Source organism: Scyliorhinus canicula, chromosome 13 (genome assembly GCF_902713615.1).
Source record: "Scyliorhinus canicula chromosome 13, sScyCan1.1, whole genome shotgun sequence".
NCBI classification, from domain to species: domain Eukaryota; kingdom Metazoa; phylum Chordata; class Chondrichthyes; order Carcharhiniformes; family Scyliorhinidae; genus Scyliorhinus; species Scyliorhinus canicula.
Window position 1 is genome coordinate 90,847,534 of NC_052158.1, and position 17,404 is coordinate 90,864,937.

The window sequence follows — 17,404 nt, forward strand, 5'->3', positions numbered from 1 at the left end:
AGGATGGCGAGTGCTCGGCACCCGTTATCTGGAAAGCTAGTGGGGATGTGCTGACAGGCTTACTGCCACTTTATGTTCTAATGAGCATTGAATGGTAGCAGATGGGACTTCTGTATTAATTTGAATGGAAGTCCTGCCCATAGCTCTTTAGACCATCCAGGGACAGCGCTGCATTGGCTGGAAGAGGTACTGCAGCGCCTTGCCTGAGACTATGTCCCAGGAACTGCAATGCTGGTAACTACCAGGTGCCCTAGGTTGGGGAGGTTAGAGGATGCCTTGGGGACGCAAATGGGGCCATGTTTCTCTTGGGGGGGTGAGGGGGGATTGGGTAGAGCCAAGAGCTCGTACACAGGTCTTTGGTCTGTGAGGGGGAAAACTCCCAGTCTGAAGGGGCCCTCTGAGGAGGTGCCTTCCCTACATCTCACTGTTGATGTTGGATGACAGCTTTTTCTGATTCCCGTCACATAGTCAACAGTCACTGACCAGCCTAAAAATTGGGACTGGGTGGGAATAGGCCCTTAAGTGAATCATGGGCCCTCTGCCTGACCAAGGCCTTATTCACCCCTTTTCCTGGATCGGGGCAGGTGGGATCTTGGAGGGAATCCTGTCCATGCTACTTTACGTTCCCCCTGCATCCCCCCCCCCCCCCCCCCAGTACCCACTGGGGACGGTAAGCATAAATCCTGGCCCATATTTCATTGTTTTATGCAAAAATGATATCAAGTGCAGTTTTGATAGTTTTTCCCTCAGAAATACTGGTGCAAGGTGCTCAGAGATTGTTTTCTAATCTATTTACTCTTCAAACTTGGAATGATTGTCCCAACAGCCTACATCTGGTGCCATGCAGATGGTGGTCACACAGCCTTTCCATGGCACAGTAAGGTTTGGTGTTCAGCCTGAAATTTCCCATGCAAGAAATCCTCAATCTTGGTTGATTAATTATGAGAAAGATATGAAGAAATTCTTCACAGGAAGGGAAAGAAAATTGACAAGCAAGTCACCCACGGGATCCATTGCACAATCTAGCAGATGTTTAGAGAGTAGCATCGATAGATCTTTGGCCTTTGGCCAAAAAAATGTGTTACGGAATTGGTGGGTGAAGCCTCCCCTCCAACCCCTCTTCCCCTGCCCCCCCCCCCACCATTATATTGCATTGTTTGTTCATTTTGCACTTATAAATTATGCAAGTTGTGAATCAACAGTTATTTTCTTAATTTTTAGGTGTTTGATCAAAAACTGTATCTGTTGTTCTCTATTTGTGTTACATTTGATGTAGGATGAGAAGAGCATCACCAAACCTCGATCGAAACATGCTATAGTTGGGGACATAAATGCAGAGCTAAATGTGACTCTAAAAAGACAATAAACAAAATAAATAAATGTCATACTTGGATGGTCAATGGGGACAGATTCCACCGATATATCAAGATTGCCAGGGATGGTCTGTACTTTGGTCATTTTGTCTGCTCTACAAGCATGAAAAATAAAATATCTAATTAGTCCAGACAGAAAACAAAATTATGTACTCTCCAGGTATTCCAATGTTCAAATTACAGGTGAAGGGCACCAATACCTTTTGAACTCCAGTACTAATTTCAGCAAGTCCTCTGTAGAAATCTTACTGCTTTCTTGCCGGAAAAGAGCAGAGAAGCGAGAGTCCCGGTCGATTGTTCCCTGATTGTCTTTGAACACTGCCCTAAACAACAGAGCAAAACAAGGACTATAGTAAACAGATGAAACGAAGGTAATATGGACTAGAATTTGCTGTAGCAGAGCATCTCATGGCATTAGAAATTTGCTTCTGTATGGTTAGCTCAGCAATTCTTTGCCCACAAAGTTGCTCAAAGTGTCTACTGATCAGAGCACAATGAGGTAAAAGGAGTTTGGTGCATATGTGAATAGGACAATTAATAGGGTTTCTTCTTAAAAAATCACGTTCAGTGCGGGGGCGGAGAATGGGTGTTCGCACGGAAATCGTGCCCAGCGCTGCTAAAGCGATTCTCCGGACCCCGGAGAATTGTTCGGGAGTCGCGGGCGCGCGATCTACGCTGCGCGGATAAGGAGCCATTGACAGTACCGGGGGAGGGCCTTACGGGAGGCCGGGGGGCAGTCGGGCGGGTAATATGGAACGGTGCGGGCCGATCGTTGGGAGCTTCTTTCCTGGTCCAGATCCACCGGCTGAGTCCGCCATGTCGCAGGCTGCTGTCGTGCGCATGCGCAGACTCCCGACCGGAAGTGCGGGTTCCCGTATCCACAGCTAGAGCACTCCGGGGCCCTGCTAGCCCCCTGCAGATGGGAGAATCACTCAGGACTTTCTTAAGGAAAGTCCAGAGTGAACCGCCAGCGTCAAAACGCTGGCGTGGGGACAGAGTCCCATTTTGGGAGAATCCAGCTCAGGTTTAAGGATTGGGAGAAAAACAACACAGGAAAGACTGAGAAAGGGGGAATTAAAAGGGGTACATTCCATCTTCAATCAAGTAAGAAAGAGAACCTCTGCCACCCCCCCCCCCCCCCCCCCCCCAGAATATTCATCACGACTTGATTTTCAAAGAAGAAAGTTATACTGTGAGAAATGAAACAAAGAAAAGTAAAAGAAAAGTGTTTGCCGGGGGCATGAATCATGTTATGGCTGCTGAATCACATGACTGGCTGAAAACGGGATTTGCACTGGCGTGATCTCGGTTTGTGGGCAGCACGGTAGCACAGTGGTTAGCACAATTGCTGAACAGCTCCAGGGTTCCCAGGTTCGATTCCAGGCTTGGGTCACTGTCTGTGCAGAGTCTGCATGTTCTCTCCGTGTCTGCGTGGGTTTCCCTTGGGTGCTCCGGTTTCCTCCCACAGTCCAAAGATGTGCAGGTTAGGTGGATTGCCCATGAAAATTGCCCTTAGTGTCGAAAGAAAAGGTTAGCTGGGGTTACTGGGTTACGGGGATAGGGTGGAGGTGTGGGCTTATGTAGGGTGCTCTTTCCAGAGCAGGAGCAGAATCGATCGGCCGAATGGCCTCCTTCTGCACTGTAAATTCTATGATTCTATGAAATCTTGTCGCCCCCTGTCGGTGACCAGAATGAGCATGAATCTGATTTCTCTTCATTTAAATGCATTTTAATATAATGAAAGGGCCTTACACTTTTACTTCGACCCATGACATGTCCTCCCACCCAGCAGTGTGATGTCACGTCGGCCCGGAATACTACTGGTTTCCAAAAGCGAAAATCAAGTTGTGATGAATATTCTGGGGGGTGCAGAGGTTCCTGAATGCCCCGGGGTTTGAGAGAGCAGGCTGGAAATTGCCTCCTGGCGTCCTCACAGTGCCGCTGGTGGTGCCCCTGGGGGGCAGTTCCCGGGAGGCAAATGAAGGAGGCAGTGCCAAGGGGGCACATGATGGGATAGTGTCATGGGAGCACACGAAGGAGGCTCCCTCAACCCCCGGGGCATTCAAGAACCTCTGCACCCACCAGAATATTCATCACAACTTGATTTTCGCTTTTGCCAACCAAGAGGGCTTTGGTGGAGGTGGGGGGTAACCCTCCTCCATTGGGGGGGGTGTTCCCCTTATGTGCGGTGAGGGGGGGGGGGAGGGGGGAGTACTGATGCCTGTGGGGCAGTGGTGAGGCAAAGAGAGCCTCAATGCCTGTGAGGGGTTTCATGGCTGTGAAGTGATGAGTGCCTACGATACTGCCATGGTGGGGGGGGGGGGGGGGGGGGGGGGGGGGTGAGGGTAGGGTGAGGATGGGGATGTTTGTGTGAACATGTGGGGGGTCCTGTCTGTGGAGGTTTGAGTGAACTATGTTCAGAAATGGCACCCCGATCTTAGCGGAGCCGGCCATGCTGGCGCGATCAGACCCCACCCTGTCAGAGTGACGGCGTAAATGATGCCTCAGATTTTCTGTGCATTAAGTGCCGAAAATGTGGTCTGAAAACTCGGTTGTTTCTGGAGAGAAATATACCTGTTTTCAGTCAGAGCCTAACACTCTGATAAATGCTGTGAAAATTCCACCTCGATATTTTTAAAACTTTCCTGAAGAATTCAAATACTGCAGGAACGTGACTTCACATTTATAGTAGCTCATTTTTGGTCATGGGAGGTTGATTGCTGGTTAGTAATACCTATCACATTGTTGAGTGGAATACTTATGCTTGTCATGACAACAGGCTTAATATTCTGAGGTCCGCTTTATGGGTAATTAAGGGGCAAAAATTGTACGTTTCAAAAGAAAATGCGGAGGCTACGGGTGAGATAGCACTTCTGCAATTCTAACAATGGAGCTATGTAATTCAGACCACAGCCTTTGGATATTCAAGTTTAACCATGCATCTGTTCCTTGCTTGTAGTTGCTGTACCGTTTACCCACAATTAACAGTGCATGCCATTAGCCTTGCCATTATTTTGACAGGCAATTGAGGCCCAGAAGGTCACTTCCATCATTCTGGATTGTTCTGTAGTACTAGGTATGTTTTACACATACTTGCAGCATAAAATACTGAATGACTTTGGTGGGCCAATGTAATTCACTTACTTTGGCTTTTCTAAATTTTAAGATTTGGAGATTGTCAAAATTTATTCCAGATGTATAATATTGAGGAATAACTACAATAATTTCGAGAAGTAGTGTTCTTATATCATATTTATTGCCTCACAGCTCACAATTTTGCAACATGCTAAAATATTAGTTCTAGCAATTTTGATTAAACAGTATTTGGTCCCACTGAACAAATCATTTATTAAGGGCTCCTGGCCTGGTTTCATGGCAACGCACAACATTTCATCAAAATACTGAAAGTAAGGTCATAAATTGTGCAATAAAAACAATATCGTTTCCTGCCGTAGATGATAGAATAATGAAAAAAAAAATAAGTGAAGCTGGACACAAGGGCCATAGAGAATGGTTTTGTAGCTGGATACCATTAAGAAGTGACATTATTTATGGTTGGTGATACTCTTAAAACCCACGCGTGAATGTGTCTGGCCATTTCCACTGGCGGCGTCTCCCAGACCAGCCTAAGTCGGTCCCTGCTGCTTATTCCCCAGCAGTGGGGTGAGCAACAAGTACAAATTGCCATTGACTTAGGGGCTGTTTAGCACACTGGGCTAATTCACTGGCTTTGAAAGCAGACCAAGCAGGCCAGCAACATGGTTCGATTCCCGTAACAGCCTCCCTGAACAGGTGCCGGAATGTGGTGACTAGGGGCTTTTCACAGTAACTTAATTGAAGCCTACTCGTAACAATAAGCGATTTTCATTTCATTTCATTTCACTTCAGCGGGACCAGATGATTCCTTCTGCGACCAAATGGTAAGCTGTCTCTGATGCGGGAAAACAGGGGAAAATTCCAGCCAGGTGCCTGCCGAGTCCCGCCGGTGTGGTTCACATGTAGACCCACCCGGCGGGACCTTGGTGTTCTGGCTGCTGGGGCAGGGGATCCGATTCGGGGGGGGGGTGGGCCTCCACGGTGGCCAGGCCTGTGATCGGTGGCTACCGATCGGCAGGCGCACTCATTCCCGGGGGGGGGGGGGGGGGGGCGGCGGCCGCTCGGGCGTAACTGCAGTGCCCTGCCAGCAGTTGGAGCTGCGGGATGCATTCCGGGGCCCTTCTAGCCCCCTTGAAGACGGAGAATCACCCGGGACTTTCTAGGAAAAAGTCCGGAATGATTCCCGCCCGTTTTCCGGCGGATGTGGGAACGTAGTCCCCAGGAGGAAGAATCCCGCCCTTAGTTTACAATCCCTTAACAATGCTCATAAAGCACCCAACAGGTATACAAATAAACATTTAATGTGCACCCACTCATCCAAGTTTCTATCAGTATCTGTCAACGGATACATACCTCACTGCCCAAGCAAATGGCATCCGGTACTTGGCTAACTTGTTACAAAACTGCTTGTTAGTCTTCAGAGTCTTCTGCGCAGTCTTGACAAGGAAATGAGTTGAAACAAAATGACAAAGACTTTATGAAAAATACGACTAAAGCATATTCTTGATTTAATTAACATCTTTAGAACAAAACAGGTTTTCATTTAAAATCATCTTTCTCCTTTCGTAGATCAATTCATTCATGAACAGAAACTGTTTTGGGGTCATATTAATAATTTAACAACAATGCAGGAAGAGTTTTATTACTTATTGCTCCATTTATCAATATATTACATAATATAAAAGTATGTCAAATGAATAATGAACTGTACAGAAATTAATCGGTACCTTGCTGGAGTCTGAGCTCTTAATATAGGGTTCAGCACAGGTGGAAATGTTTCCCATGAGTACTTTTTCTATTTTTGCCACCAGCAGGACGTCGGTACATGGGTTTGATACAGAGAAAATGGCCTACATGTTAAATCAAAATTCATGAATTAATTTCACTTTTTCGGTGTGGAGTAATTGTGCAAAGCGTGTTTGCAGAGAACCATAGCAAAGTTACAGCACAAGAAGAGGGCATTCAGCCCATTGTTTTTGTGCCAACCAAGAAAGAAAAAATAAAAACACCAGCTGCCCATTCTGTTCTCACCTTTCAGCATCCAGTCCATAGCCTTGCAGGTTATAGGCACAGATCCAGGTACTTTTAAAATGAGTTGAGGGCTTCTTCCTCCACCGCAACACCAGGCAGCGAATTCCAAAGACCCACCACACTCTGCATGAAGATGTTTTTCCTCATGAACTCTTTAATCATTCTACTGTTCCCCCTGGTAATTGACCTCTTCACGAGGGGAAATATGGCATCCCCGTCGACTGTATCTCGGCCCCTAGTACTGTACACCTCCACCAGGTCACTACTTAGCCTCCTCAGTTCCAAGTAAAACAACCCCAGTTTATCCAATTTTTTAAGCCGTGGCGACATTCTTGTACATCTCCTATGCTCTCTCCTCAAAGCAATTATGACCCTGCTGTAATGTGGCAACCAGAACTGTGCACAAAATTCCAGCTGTGGCCTAACCAGCATTTTATACAGTTCCATCATTAAATTCCTGCTTTTACAGTCCATACCTCATCCAATAAAAAAATACATTCCATATGCCATCTTTACAACCATATCCATCTTCCCTATCACCTTCACGGATCTGTGGGCATGCATTCCAAGGTCCCTCGCCTCTTCTACCCCTCCCAATATCCTCACAAGTATTGTATATTCCCTAGCCTTGCTTTCCCTCTCCAAGTGCATTATCTCACACGTCTCCTTTTTACACTTTGCCACCCATTCAACCAAATCAATTATATAATTCTGGAGACAACAACTTTCCCTTTCATTATCAATTACAGGGTTAATTTTTGTGTCATCTGCAAATTTCCTAACCATGCCATCCAATTGAAGTCCAAATCATTAATATATACAACAAACAGCAAGGGACGCAATACTCAGCTCTGTGGAATACTACTGAAGGCTGGGATCGAAACCAGGTCTTCGGCGCCGTGAGGCAGCAGTGCTAACCACTGCACCACCATGCAGCCCTGAAACCAGTCCACTTTTGCCAGATCAACTCTCAGCTTCTTAAAAATTGTCTTTCCCCTATTTAGAACTTTTACTCCTGTTCTATATTTATCCTTTCCCATAATTGTGCTACATTTAAATATATTATGGCCACTATCACTAAAATGGACCCCCACTGCTACTTTCATTCACTTCCTAAATCCTAGAATTGCACTCCCTCTCATTTGGCTTGTGACGTGCTGGCTAAAAAAGTTAACTTGAATGCAGTTCAAGTATTTTGTGCTCTCTGTGTCTATTAAACTGTTCGTACGCCAGTTGATGTTCGGGTAGTTGTAGTCCCCAACTGCTATTGCCCTATTGTTTTTGCACTCATAAATCTGTCTACATGTTTGCTCTTCTAATTTCCTTTCATTATTTGGGGGTCTATAGTACATTCCTAGAAGTGAGGCTGCCCCCTTTTTATTTCTGAGCTCAACATATGTAGCCTCATTTGATGATTCATTTGGTAGATCATCCCTCCTCACAGCTGTAACTGATTCTTTAACCAATAATGCTGCACCTCCACCTTTATTAGCCCCCTCTCTATCCTGCATGAAATCCCGGGATGTGGAGCTACCATTTTTGCTTCTCTTTAAGCCAGGTTTCAATAAGAGCTGTATTATCGTGCTGCCATGTGTCTATCTACCCTCTGCTCATTAGATTTATTTGCTATTCTCCTTGCATTTAAATAAATACATTCTAACATTGACAAATTCCTGTGCTGTAAACCTTTTAACCTCTGCTTCTTCTGGCTTTCAGAGTCGCTAATTTTCTGTCTCCCATTCCCTGCTCTGAATTTCTCCTATCTGAATCTGCCCTCATTTTAAAAAAGAGGGAACTATGGTAGCTGCTATATTTTTAAATCACATAAGTAATTTCAACGATGCACTCAAGGTTGCAATAGAGCCATGTACAGCTCAGAAGGAGGCTATTTGGCCTATAGAATCTATGCTGGCTTCTGTGGAACAATCCAGCCAGTCCCAATCACCAGCTATAGCGCTACAGTCCTCCAAATTTATTTCCTACAAGTGGCCATTAAACTTAATTTTGTCCAATATGTTCAAGCTAAGTATTCATAAAGGATTTTTTTTCTTAATTAATTTTCGTGGTGTGGGTGGGTGTGAGTGTCACCGGTGAGGCCAGCATTCATTGCCCATTTTTAACTGCCCTGGAAATGGTAGAGGTACGCAGCCTTCTTGAACCATAGTGCTGTAAGGAAGGAGCCCAGAATTTTGACCCAAAAACAATGATGGAGCGGCAATCTATTTCCAAGTTAGGGTGGTGAGTGGCTTGGAGGGGAACTTGCAGGTGGTGGTGTTCCTGTGCGTTTTCTGCCCTTGTCCTTCTAGCTGGTAGAGGTCACGTGTATAGAAGGCACTGCCGAAGGAGCCTTGGTGAATTCCTGCAGTGCATCTTGTAAGTAGTGCACATTGGTGCCACTGTGCATCATTGATGTAGGGAGTGAATGTGTAAAGTGGTGGATGGGTTGCCGACAAGCGGGTTGCTTTGTCCTGGATGGTGCCAAGCCTCTTGAGTATTGTTGGAGCTGCACTCACCCAGGCAAGTGGAGAGTATTCTATGACAAACCACAATTGTGCCTTATAGATGGTGGACATGCTTTGGGGAGTCAGCATGCAAATTATTTGCTGCAGAATTCCCAGCCTCTGACCTGCTTCACTCGCCAAAGTATTGGTACGGCATATGAACTCTGGCACAATTAACCAGACTCCAACCAATGGATATTTCAGTGGAGAGGCTGCGCAGATCCACTTCATCCAAATAGTCAAGGGAGAATGACCCATGGAAGTCCAAATCTTCCCTGGCTAAATCAATTAGTGTGTCACTTGTTGGGCCTAATGCTGAGAGCAAGCATAAATTTATGAGCATATTAAAGTCACCTGGATACAAGAGGGAGCAGGTACTGTAGCTTACTGATTAACTTGCAAGAACAGCTTAATAGAGAGCCGTTCTGTTTCTATGAGTAATATGTTCAAACACAATCTGAATAAAAAGGAGATGCTACAACTCACTGGCATTTGGTCGATTATCAGTGAATTTATTCTTAGTGGACATGTTCAGAATATGAACAGAACAGAGCTATTGTACTGACAGCATCAATGGCCACGGTTTAATGAATGGTTCGATATTAGTCAATAAAAGATAAAGGGCTAAATCCGATCATTGAACAACATGCATAGTTTAATGCTCAAAGGACACAGAGACTTGAACTGCCTAAAAACATAATAATTAATTATAGTGCACCAAATTTTTTACTCCACTGTGAATTAAACATTGCTTTCTGGCTCACCACGTTTCTCAAATCCTATAATATAGCTGTGATCAGAAATAATACCAGTTTGTTATTCTTGGCCGGCTCAACTCGCAGAGGGAGGAAACATTGTCCAGGAATGGGTGCAGCAACACAACTTTCATTTATCTCCTAACAGATCAATAATAATTGCTGTTATAATGCAGCTTCAACTTGGCAAGTTATCCCAAAGCATTACACAACGATTGGCACTGACCCAAAGAGCTATACTTGGGGGAGTGAGCAAAGGATTGGTGGAATAATTGGTTTTAAGGGCAGTTTTAAAGGATGACGAGATAGGTAGAAACATTCAGAGATGAAATTCCAGAACTTGGTCAAGATGGCTAAGGCACAGTCGTCAGTGGAAGGGTGAAAGGACCGGGATTGGGGTGGAACATGTGAGAGACCGTGGGGCGGGCTTCTCTGTCGGCTGCTGCCGAAATCGCAAAATGCGATTGGGCAGAGAATAGGTTCCAACGGCAAAATCACAGCGGGAGCCGATTTGATGCCAAATCGCAATTCTCCCTCACCTCAACAGCGGGGTCAATGTGGTCTGAAACCCATGTACAGTAAACACCGTTTGCATGTTATCAACAGGGCCTCCGTAATGGTCTGCTTCCGATGGGCCGAGTTCCCGACGGCGCGGTTCACTTGTGAATTTAAAAATCATGAAACCGGTGTTGTGGCTGCTGAGGGAGAGAGGGGGGTACGGAAAGCATCCAACGTAGCCATAGTTTGCTGACAGTTGTGCCACTGGACGGGGGCTTCTGCCAGGGCCCCAGGGGAGTAGCAGGGTGTAGCCAGTAGGTGGGCTGTGGCGTCGGGGTGGATGGGCACGGAACACCATTGCCACAGCCGGCAAGGCAGCCATACAACTGTGCACGCAGCTGACAGCCCACTGTGAATTTAGGGCCACGGGTCGTAAAGGTGCCCCTCCAGGTCACTCCCCTAGTTACCCTCTGGCCCCAGCTGACCCATCAGCTATATGGAAGTGCTCCAGCACAACCAGCGTCACTTTGCTGGCTGGAATGAGTGTGTGTGTAGGGATTGTAACGTCTATATGCGGCTGCAGCTTGTCAGCCTCCCGAGTGTCAATCACAGACCCGGTGAATCCTGCACAGTTTTTCATTGGAATTGATTGTGTTCCACATGGCGCTGCTGCTAGCCCCTCTACAGTTGCTGAATTGGTCCAGGTTCGGCGTCGGTTTTGCTTTCATGTAGGTCCACGAATTGTGCCCACACGGTGGCACAGTGGTTAGCACTGCTGCCTCACGGGGCTGATGTCCCAGGTTCAATCCCAGCTCTGGGTCACTGTCCGTGTGGAGTTTGCACTTTCTCCTCTTGTTTGGGTGGGTTTCACCCCCACAACCTGTGGTAAACCACGTTATTGTTTTTATTGTATTATATTCACTGTGCTTTATTGTACATGCCTGGGCTTGTCCAGGTTGGCTCCGCCTGTGGCACCTCCCCGCGGGGCTTCTGGAGAAAAGTGGCAGGTCTCCGCCTTTGTACCCAGTTCGGGTCCAGAGGCAGGAGGCTTGCTGTTTAGTGTATTAAAGCTTCAGTTACGTTTACCACTCGTCGTCTATTATTGATAGTGTATCAACCCACAGATATGCGGGGTAGGTGGCTTGGCCACACTAAATTGGCCCTTAATTGGAAAAAATGAATTGGGTACTCCAAATTTTTATGAAAAAAAACAGTGCTACGAGTTCTGCCCAGGCGGCAACACTTATTCTCAGGAATGGAGAATCCCGCCCCATAAAGTTCAGAAGGTCGGAGATGTGGGGAGGTGAGGGGCAGGATCACATACAGATTTGAACAGAAAAGTGAAAGTTTTAAAAGAGCTGTGTAAAAAATAAGAAATGTCATCAACTGGTTGAACTCATTCTTCAAACAAATGAGCGCAGTTATAGTCTGGGATCCAGAGACCGGATACACCTCTGGTTACTTTAGTGTCAAACCTAGGGTGCCAATCAAACTAGAATTCAAATTCATGACCTGTCATGGGATCAGAACACACACTAGAAGAAATCGGCCGTAATCTAGTTAGACAGCATTTAACACAAAATTCAAATTCAGCTGGAGAACTAATGTTTGCAGATATTTTGTACTTTTTCTCAAGATGGTCCTTTAAAATATACACTGTTAAAAGAGGCAGATAGACAAACAGTTAAGCACAGCATTTGAACCCACGACAACAACTCTGACAGGCGAGACAGTTAACAATTGTAGTGCCAAATTTTTGTCTGTTTCCATGGGCAACCAAAGTAGGGAAAACATATTGGCAGATGCAGCATTCAAAGAAGACAGCGCAATCTGCCAGGATAGTTAAATGATTTTACACATGTTCAAAAGATCAGTTAAATTCTGCTCCATCCAGCATCATAATAAATTGGAACAAATCCTTCTGCTACATGTGGTTTCCAATAGCAAGAAGAATTTTTGTGTCAAATTATGATGAAAGCTTTCACCACTTCTTGTGCATGCAGAAATTCACTACCAGTGTTTGAATCTCTCGAGAGTAAAAATTAGCACTTCTTTGGAATACACTGCATTTCTGGTAATCTTCAGATCATTTATGTATATTTTATAATGAAGTAACAACCCCTCAATTCCACTAAATCAGCACAGTTGAATGAAAAACAATAAATGAAAAACGCATCACTGTTATGGACACCAAATTAATCACAGATTTCTGTAACAATTAAGCTCCCGAGGAAGATTCAAGACTGCCCTCCTGAGTATCAGTGATTCAGCATAATGGAATCTGTACTTCCACTGGAGGTCATTTATCATCGGGCGGGATTTTCCAGCCCATCCTGGGATCGTATGATCTCTCCGAAAACACACCGAGTGCAGTAGGGCTGGGGGGGGGGGGGGGGGGATGCAGTGGGAGAGGAGGAAGCTCCCAACCATTCCCTGCATTTGCACATCACATGGAAAAATATCTGTGAGAATGTTTTGGATCCACTTAAATTTTTACATTCACTTAATGATCAATGTTTGGGTTTAGGGGCTGGTTTAGCTCAGTGGGCTACAAAGCTGGTTTGTGATGCAGAACAAGGCCAGCAGCGTGGGTTGAATTCCCGTACCAGCTGAGAATGCTGAATTCTCCCTCTGTGTACCTGAACAGGCACCAGAATGTGGCGACCAGGAGCTTTTCACAGTAACTTCATTGCAGTGTCAATGTAAGTCTACTTGTGACAATAAAAATTATTTATTTTATTGTTATTTATTTATGTTCCGGTATTCATTTTAGTAATATGCTTTTTGATAAATATTGTTTAAAGTAAAACAATCACAAATGGCCTTTGACTTGAAACCCTTGGAAGGCAATTTGAGTCCACCAAAATCAACATTGTTGGTGTGCCAACAGCCTCAAAAGGGGGCTGGAAGACCTACTGCACATCAGTATCTGTACGTCGCTGCCACTTGGCGATCAAAACGTCGGGCTGTTTCAGGCAGAAGGATCCTTCAAATGTGCAAATCTGAATTTGTCTTTTTAAGGAAGACCGGTCAGAATTTGTGCTGTAAACACTCAGGGTAGTGTTTCTGCCGGTGTAACCTGAAGAGACGCCAGAAAATTTCAGTTTTCAATCACTTTTGTGTGGTGACAGAGAAGCCAACAGAAAGGAAATTGAGAATTATACTTCAAGCCAGCAACCTCCGATGCTTATCTTGCACGCCTGCAGAAGTGAAATTTCATCCCCACAGTCTCTTGCATTTGCACCTAATCAAAAGGTGATAGCATTGGAAAATGTCCTCACCTGTATAATGTGCAGATGGTGCCATAACCAAAATTAAACTGCCAGCTCATATAAGGGCAGGTGTGGCATAGTGGTATAGTCACTTGACTCGTAATCCAGAAACCCAGGGTAATTAAAATTCAATTAAAAACCAGGAATTAAAAATCTAATGATGACTATGAAACCATTGTAGATTGTCATTGAAAAAACCCCACCTCATTCACTAATGTCCTTCAGGGAAGGAAATCTTCCATCCTTACCTAATCTGGCCTACATGTGACTCCAGACCTACAACAATGCACTTGGCTGGGATTCTCCCCTACCCGGTGGGGCGGGGGGTCCCGGCATAGCAGAGTGGCGCCAACCACTCCGGCATCGGGCCTCCCCAAAGGTGCGGAATTCTCCGCACCTTTAGGGGCAAGGCCTGCGCCGGAGTGGTTTCTGCTCCGCCGATTGCGCCAAAACCGGCGCCAAATGCCTTTGGCGCTACACTGCCCAGTGTCGGGGCTGGCCGAAAGGCATTCGCCGGTCTGCGCATGCGCCGGTGTGTCAGCAGCCGCTGACGTCACCACCGGCGCATGCGCGTTAGGGGGGTCTCTTCCGCCTCCGCCATGGTGGATCCGTGGCGGCGGCGGAAGAAAAAGAGTGCCGCCATGGCACTGGCCCGCCCGCCGATCGGTGGGCCCCGATCGTGGGCCAGGCCACCGTGGGGGCACCCCCCGGGGTCCGATCGCCCCGCACCCCCCCCCAGAACCCCGGGAGCCCGCTCGCGCCGCCAATCCCGTTGGCACCAGAAGTGGTTTAAACCACGTCGGCGGGATTGGCCTATCAGCAGCGGGACTTCGGCCCATCGCGGGCCGGAGAATCGCCGCGGGTTGCACGTTGATCGGCGGGGCGTGATTCCCGCTCCCGCCGATTCCCGGGTGACGGAGAATTCAGGCCACGGCGGGGTCGGGATTTACGCCGGCCCCGGGCGATTCCCCGACCTTGCGGGGGTCGGAGAATTCCGACCCTTGACTCTTAAATGGCCCAGCAAACCCACTCAGTCAAAGGGGAATTAGGGATGGGCAATAAATCCTGGCTCAGACAGTGATGTCCACATCCCATGAATGAATAAAAAGAAAATAAAGACTGTACAAGTGCAAGGTGAATAGAAATGGTGACTTAATTTGGAATTGGCATTTGAATCCTCAACCTGTTTTTGCTCATTTTTTCTTTTGTAAATTAGATAAGGAACTGCTTATCCCAATATCTGTGCCCTTTAGCTTAGAGTCTGCATCGTAATTACTGGGTGCCAAGTTTAGGAAGTTGCATATAGCAGTTACTTTGGAACACATCGCATTTAAGTAGAAAAATATGTCATGAGAGGCGGTTCATGAAGCTTCCATAGTTTTGTGCACTGAACGATATATGCATTTTGCTGGGCTCGGGAAAAGGGAGGAGTAAATTGAGCTCTTAAAATGTTCCACTTTTTATTCAGAGGTATTGACCATCCTAAATCAGATACAATATCGCCAGATCTCAATATAAGATTTTCAACACATTTCCACAACTTCAGTGGCACAGAAAGTGGCAACTTTCTGTGGCTATGACTCGTCTTTCATTCTCACGCCACAGTATAAATATTTCCCACTCTCTCTGTTGTCTTTGACAAAGAGTCATCAGACTCGAAACGTTAGCTCTTTTCTCCCCCTACAGATGCTGCCAGACTTGCTGAGATTTTCCAGCATTTTCCCTTTCGTTTCAGATTCCAGCATCCGCAGTAATTTGCTTTTATCCACAACTTCAGTATAATCTTCAACCAGACATGTTGTACTATCGAAGACTAAATCTGTCTAACACTTCCATTATCTCTCATCTCTCTCCTGAGCCCTGAACTGGGAGATAAGAAAATGTATTTTTTAATCAGTATTTTTAGAATGTTATCTGAAGGTTCCATTCTACTTATTCACAAGACACTTCACATTCTGCCAAAGGCAAAATGTTAAGCACACCGACTTTATTTAACACAACCATAAGCTCACACGGTAAATCTTTGTGTAGCATTATTGTAAGGTGCAAACATTGGAACATCATGAATGCATCCATGAGTTTTAAGCAACACTTCTCAAAATGCAAGACAGTAACATCTAACAATACGTTAGTTTTAAGGTAGCTACGATAGATTTTGAAGATCCAGCTACAGAATCAAGTCTCTTAGGATCTGTTGGAATCCAGCAATTAATGAAAAGTAACAAAAACGCATATCTACGTACCTTCTTCGGGTATTGTAACCATCCTTCAGGGAATTTTTGTAACTGGGGCTCTCCAGATTTTTCTCCACCAGCTGTTTTCACAGGAGAATTTTTTCCTCCATTTTCTATCATAGAATGTGAACCGGAAAGCAGCTGCCTGACATTGTTGTGATTTAAATCCACATGAAAATCTGCAGAGATTTTTCTGTTTTCTCGAGTATCGAAGAGAGCAAGGCTGATGAAGAATGGCTCAATCTACACAAAATTTTAAAATCTGATTAAAAGTTTCTGTTTAAACATGGAACATGTAACTGTTGAACATTGCAGTTAAAATCTAAATCAGTCAAGAAAAACTTTGCCCAGGTTTTTGTTCCACTCTTTTTTTCCTTTCCTTGACAATTCTTTAAGGCACTGACTATCTGCAAGGGTACAGTTCCATGGTTATCATTCTGCACTGTTCTGATGTGGGCATTCTTTTGTGTGTGACACAATGGATATCAGCTAGTTAGTGTATTGTGGGGACCATCACAGAGGACATTGAGCCGCACTCAACCTGGCAGTCATAGAAAATCCAGCCATCTACATCTGTCCCTGCTGAGAATGGACTCAAACAGATCAATAACTAATTCTGGCAATAGTGTATGGCTCTGTAAGATATTACACAGCACATGTATCCACTCTGTTATCAGGAAAGCCAAAACAAATAGTGAGTTAATATATTTTTCAGAACCAGTTTTATAGTTTCGAATCACCACTACAAAATATCTCACAATTCGTGCAGATGTAATTATTTAATGAAAACACTCCCACAGTCCAAAGATGTGTGGGTTAGGTGGATTGGCTGTGCTAAATTGCCCTTAGTGTCCAAAAAAAAGGTTAGGAGGGGTTACTGGGTTACGGGGTGTGTGCAGTGTAAATTCTATGATTCAATCCAAGGATAAAGATTGTTCTGTAAGGACAGAATAACTCATGAAACCTAATTGGATAATTAATCTGAATTCAGTACTAATGGATTAGATACTTACATTGGTTAGCTGACTACCTTCAGTATCATTGACACAAGCCTGAAGGTTCAGGACAAGAGATCTGCATGTGACCATAATCCGTTTGCCCAGCTTCTTTTCATAAGGCTTCATTGGCGATTCATTTAGCGAAAAATCAGACTTCTGCGTTTTGAGGATCTGAAGAGATATAAGATAATGTGCAAACATATATATGTCCTCAAGAAAAATTAAAGTCTGGTGTTTTAGAAGTTGTATATTTGCAGAAATAACATTGGTGTTGTGCTGATCTTCATTAAAATGATCATCTCACATGCACAACTTCGCCTTAAACACAAGACCAAACTTTTTTCTGGTTTTACTTTATTCACTTACTGCATATTTTTGTTTAAAGTGGTAATGTTGATGAGATTACAGGAAGTTATAGGATTGGGAGCTAAACTGTAAAGGTAGATACTGGACGTGATTCAGAAACCGCATTGCACCCGGCACGGATCCGAGTGCAACATGTGAATCGCTGCGAAGGCTACAAACTGGGCTTCTCACCGGGCCATTAGGTTCATTTAAATGCCTGGACACCAGATTCACCCCGCGTCCGAGAATCAACGGTTGCACCTGTGAGCCCTTGCCAGGGCGCCACTTAGACTTGGTCTAC

General features: G+C 45.2%; 1 protein-coding gene across 9 annotated transcripts in view; it reads right to left on the reverse strand.

Annotated features, from left to right (window-relative positions):
- dock10 (dedicator of cytokinesis 10) overlaps nucleotides 1-17,404 on the reverse strand; it is a 409,277-nt gene that overhangs the window by 133,566 nt on the left and 258,307 nt on the right. For all 9 annotated transcript variants that reach the window (XM_038815256.1, XM_038815259.1, XM_038815258.1 and 6 more), the window contains 6 exons: nucleotides 16,774-16,929; nucleotides 15,770-16,003; nucleotides 6,197-6,319; nucleotides 5,823-5,905; nucleotides 1,574-1,696; nucleotides 1,389-1,468 (listed from right to left, as the gene is read on the reverse strand). In XM_038815256.1, coding sequence (XP_038671184.1) covers nucleotides 1,389-1,468; nucleotides 1,574-1,696; nucleotides 5,823-5,905; nucleotides 6,197-6,319; nucleotides 15,770-16,003; nucleotides 16,774-16,929 — 799 coding nt within the window. The remainder of the gene's footprint in view (nucleotides 1-1,388; nucleotides 1,469-1,573; nucleotides 1,697-5,822; nucleotides 5,906-6,196; nucleotides 6,320-15,769; nucleotides 16,004-16,773; nucleotides 16,930-17,404) is intronic.